Here is a 4,487-nt window from a genome sequence, read left to right as displayed (position 1 = left end):
CGCGAGCGCCTCCTCGTAGGTCATGGCGGACGCGTCGAGGCGCGCGAGCTCCTTGACGTGGGCCTCCCGGAGGCGGTTCCGGTGCTGGGCCTCCATGAAGGTCTCGTCGCCGCTGTCGGAGTCGTCCTCGTCGTCGTCGAGCTCCTCGGCCGCGCGCGGCCGCTGCGGCTGGACGGCGCCCCGCATGATCTCGTCGTAGGTCATGGGCTTCGGCGCCGCGTCGTCGTCGTCGTCGCCGCCGCCGAAGAGGTCGGGCACGGCCCCGCCGAGGTCCGGCAGGGCGTTGACGATGTCGTCGATGAGCGTGGGCTTCCTTTCGGCCCGCGCCCGGGCCGCGGCCTCCCGGTCCATCTGCCGCTGGGCCGCCCGGAGCTTGGCCGACGGGGTGGCGGAGGTGAGAGCGCTCATTTCGTGCCGTGGGGTGTGCCGACCCGGGTGGTGGTCTCAGGTGCTCTCAGCGGTGGTGGAGATCCATCAGCCTTCGGGGGCTGCGTACGGTAATCCTAGTTAGTTTAGCCGTTGCGCCGGGGGTGGGGCGCGCGCGCGGGCTCATGTGGCGGGAGGGTGTCGCGGAGGCGCGCGTGAACATGCTGGAGGACTCCAGGCGGAGTGGTGTGCTGGTCGGTCGGGGGGGTCGAAGGCGCTGGTGGCGAACCGAGAGCTGGTATCGAGAAACCGAAGTCGACCGTCACGATAACGTTAACGTCCACCTCGTGCGCTTGAGTTTGAGCTCGCGCAAACAACTCCGCCGTTTCTCCCTAGTACTCATCAACTATGGAGGCGATCCTCGAAACCTTGTCCGGGCTGTACGCCGAGAACCCCACGGCCCTCGTCGTCGGTGGCGCCGTCGCCGCCGCGACCATCGCCGTCAAACTGACGAAGAAGTCCAAGAAGTCGAAGCCGGCCAAGAAGAAGACGGTCTCCAAGCCCACGCCGACGCCGTCGAAGCGCCCCCGACGGGCGAGCGCCGCCGCCGCCGCCGCGGTACGTCCCCCTGTCCATACGCGCACGGTTTCGAGGCGGACGTCTCGGTCGAACCGTTCGAGCGATCGGCGATCGCCTCGACCGCTCCGCGCGCGGTCCCTCCTCGCCCCGGGGACACGCTCACGATCCCCCGCGCACGGGCCGTCGTCGGCGGCGCGCGGGATCGCGTCGGTCGCTCCGTGCGCGGTCCTTCGACGCGCCCGCGACGCGATCGACGAGCGGGGGAACGCCTCGCTCGCTCCGCGCGCGATCCCTCACCCCCAACCCCCCCCGCAGATCGTCGCGCCCGTGAGCACGCGGAGCGCCAAGAAGCCGGCCAAGAAGACGCCGGCCAAGAAGCCCGCGGCGAGCGCCAAGAAGAGCGCCAAGAAGCCCGCGACGGTCAAGAAGGCGACGCCGAAGAAGGCCGCGCCGAAGAGCGCCAAGAAGAGCGCCAAGAAGCCCGCGAGCGCGAAGAAGCCCGCGACGCGCCGCTCGACGCGGTCCAAGTAGATCCGCGGAGACTCGGCCGCCGCGCGACCTCGCGCGCGCCGTCTCTCGCGAGCCGCTCACCGACCTCTCACCTCCCCGCTCGCCGACGCGCGGGCGGGCGCCGACCGCTTCCCGTCCCCCATCCCCGTCCCGTTCCCCCGAGAGCCCGGCTAGACCGCGCGCCGTTCTAACACACGTCGCGCAGCAGGCTTACTCGCCGCGGAGCGCCTTCGCGGCGCGCGCTCCCAGGAGCACGACGAGCCCGAGCACGATCTGCGCGACGCCGGAGACGACCGCGGGGTTCGCCGCGTAGAGCAAGGAGAAGAAGGGCTTGAGGAGCTGCGCCGCGCCGATCGCGTCGTACTTCTTCGCGCCGGCCGGCGAGAACGCCGGCGCGCGCGCGCGCGCGCGGGAGCGTCGCGAGGTCCAGCACGTAGCGCCGGCCCGCGTCGTTGCCCGCGTCGATGGCCTCGAGCACCGCGGGCAGCTCGGACACGGGCACGACCTCGATCTCCGGCGCGATCTTCCGCCCGCGCGCCAGGTCGACGACCTCGCGCGTGCACGCCGTGCCGCCGATCCACGACATGGTCACCGGCGCGGTCCCGCCCAGGAGCTTGTCGACGTAGTTCGCCGCGAAGGACTGGGGGTGCACGCCGAGCAGCACGAGCTTCCCGCGCGTGGGGTCGAGGAGCGCGCGGACGGCGGCGAGGTCGTGCGACACGGGCACGGTGTCGATGACGAGGTCGAGGGCCGCGGCCTCGCCGAGGACCGCCGCGCGGTCCGCGCCGAACTTCTTGCACGCGGCCGCGGCCTTTTTTTTCGACCGCGAGATCGCCGTGACCTCGCAGCCCAACGCCTTCGCGAGCTTGACGGCCATGGCGCCGACGCCGCCGAGGCCGACGACGCCGACGCGCGTGCCCTCACCCGCGCCGTAGCGCTTCAGCGGCGCGTAGGCCGTCGTGCCCGCGCACATCAAGGGCCCCGCGGCCTCGAGCGGCAGCGCGGCGGGGATCGCGATCGCGAACCGCTCCTGGACGACGACGCGATCCGCGTAGCCGCCCGCGGTCTGCGGCGTCGACCCGCCGCAGCGGCCGTGGCGGTCCGGCGACGCGTAGGTCATGACCTGCCCGGGGCACCGGTGCTCGTCGCGCGCGTCGCAGGCGCCGCAGGCCTGGCAGCTGTCGACGAGGCAGCCGACGCCGACGCGGTCGCCGACGGCGAACGCCTCGACGTCGGCGCCGACGGCCGCGACGACACCGGCGATCTCGTGGCCCGGCACGAAGGGGAAGGCCGTGCGGCACCCGACGCTCTGGCCCGACCGCGCGGTCCAGAGGTCCGAGGCGCAGACGCCGCAGAATTTGATCTGGATCAAGATGTCCTTCGGGCCCACGGCGCGCCGCTGGATGACCAGCGGCCGGAAGGCGCACGTCGTGTCGTCGCAGGCGAGGCAGCGCGCGTCTCTCGTGGGCCCCATAAGTGGACACACAAATTGCGAAGCTTCAAGTTGAAGTGGTTGCCTCCGACCTCGAAGTCGATGGATCGAGCAACCCGGGTTGCTCGAGCATCAGTGCGTTGGCTGCTACTCGCGGCGAGCGCTTGCGCCTTGCAACCGCAGAGCGTCGAGCATCCGGCCCTGCAAAAACTGCAGCCACACCGCGTCGAGCATCCGACCCTCCGAAAACTTGCCGTGGGCGCCTCCGTGCAAGCTTCCGGCGATGTCAGAATACGACGCCTGTCGTCGAAGCCGAGCGCCTTCCTGCTGGAGAACGTGCTCACGCCAACGGACTGCGACCGCGTCGCCGCGGCGGCCCTCGCGTCGGGCATGAGACCCGCGGACACGGTCTCCGGCGACGCCCGGAGCCGCACGAACTGCGACGTCGCCTGGCTCAAGCCGCCCGGCCAGCTCAGTAAGGACGTCGCCGGCAGCGTCGAGCGACAGGAGTGTTTTTTCGCGTGAACTTCGCCTGAAGATGTGAAGAAATCCGACCCCGTCGCACTCGGTAGGTCGCCGGGCTCCTGCTGTCCGACGAGGCGCGGGCCGCGCCCGACGGCGGCTGCGAGGACCTGCAGGTGCTCCGGTACGCCGACGGCGGCGCCTACGCGCCGCATCACGACACGGCGCGCGACGCGCCGCGCGCGCTGACCGTGCTCTACTACTTGAACGGCGTCGGCGGCACGTGGTTTCCGCTCGCGGACGACGCGCGGGACCCGCCGCGCGGCCGCGCCGAGGCGCTGGACCGCGCCGGGGCGCTCGACCACCGCCGCGACGGCGTCCGCGTCCGCGACCCGAAGCGCGGCGACGCGCTCGCCTTCTTCAACCACGACCGCGACGGCGGCGGGTTGGACTGGACGGCGATCCACAGCGCGCTCCCCTGCCCGGGCGAGAAGTGGGTCGCGAACCACTGGTTCCACGTCGGGGGCCTCTTCGCCGACGCGAGGTAGCGCCGGCGCTCATTAGAAATGCAATTAGTCATTGCTCATGTCCTCGCGAAGTGAGGCCGTGTGTCGCGCGATGAGTTCCTCGAACGTCTCCTTCGTCGCGCCTCCGTCGGCCGCGGCCTCGAGCTGCGCGAGGCGCCGCCGGGCCTCGTCGACGAGCTCGAGCTCCTCGAGCCACTCCAGGAGCATGTCGCTCGCGCGCTGGAGCCGGTCCTCCGTGGACCGCGTGACGAAGGCCCAGACCACGTCCTCGGGCGCCGCGGCGCCGAGCGGCGGCCGGAGCGCGCGCCAGGCGGCGAAGGAGATGGCCCGGAGCTCGTCGACCTCCGGGTCCGTCTCCACGACGTCGCCGTACACGCCGAAGTCGCACTCCGAGGCCGCCGCGAGCGCGGCGGCCGCCGCGGCCGCGAGGGACTCCGAGGACGCCGAGACCGCGGCGGCGGCCTCGTCCGCGAGGGGGTGGTCCACGAGGGGGCAGTCCGCGGCGAGGGTCACGAGGTCCGTGCCCCGCAGCTTCTCGCGGATCTTCTCGTGCGTCCGGCAGCACAGGTCGGCGAGCGGCCGGTACCGCTTCACCGCGTGCACGGGCGCGA

At 72.2% G+C, this 4,487-nt stretch overlaps 1 protein-coding gene across 1 annotated transcript; it reads right to left on the bottom strand.

The window, feature by feature from the left end:
* Nucleotides 1-1,642: 1,642 nt before the first annotated feature.
* AURANDRAFT_19728 (hypothetical protein) lies at nt 1,643-2,929 on the bottom strand (the record flags this gene model as incomplete). The annotated part of the gene is made up of 1 exon (XM_009034787.1): nt 1,643-2,929. One exon carries the CDS (start codon nt 2,927-2,929, stop codon nt 1,643-1,645), a length of 1,287 nt encoding a protein of 428 aa, XP_009033035.1.
* Nucleotides 2,930-4,487: the final 1,558 nt, after the last annotated feature.

Source organism: Aureococcus anophagefferens, assembly GCF_000186865.1.
Source record: "Aureococcus anophagefferens unplaced genomic scaffold AURANscaffold_2, whole genome shotgun sequence".
In the NCBI taxonomy this organism is placed as follows: Eukaryota; class Pelagophyceae; order Pelagomonadales; family Pelagomonadaceae; genus Aureococcus; species Aureococcus anophagefferens.
The sequence above is the reverse complement of the archived record's forward strand: the minus strand, read 5'-3'. Positions and strand labels throughout refer to the sequence as shown.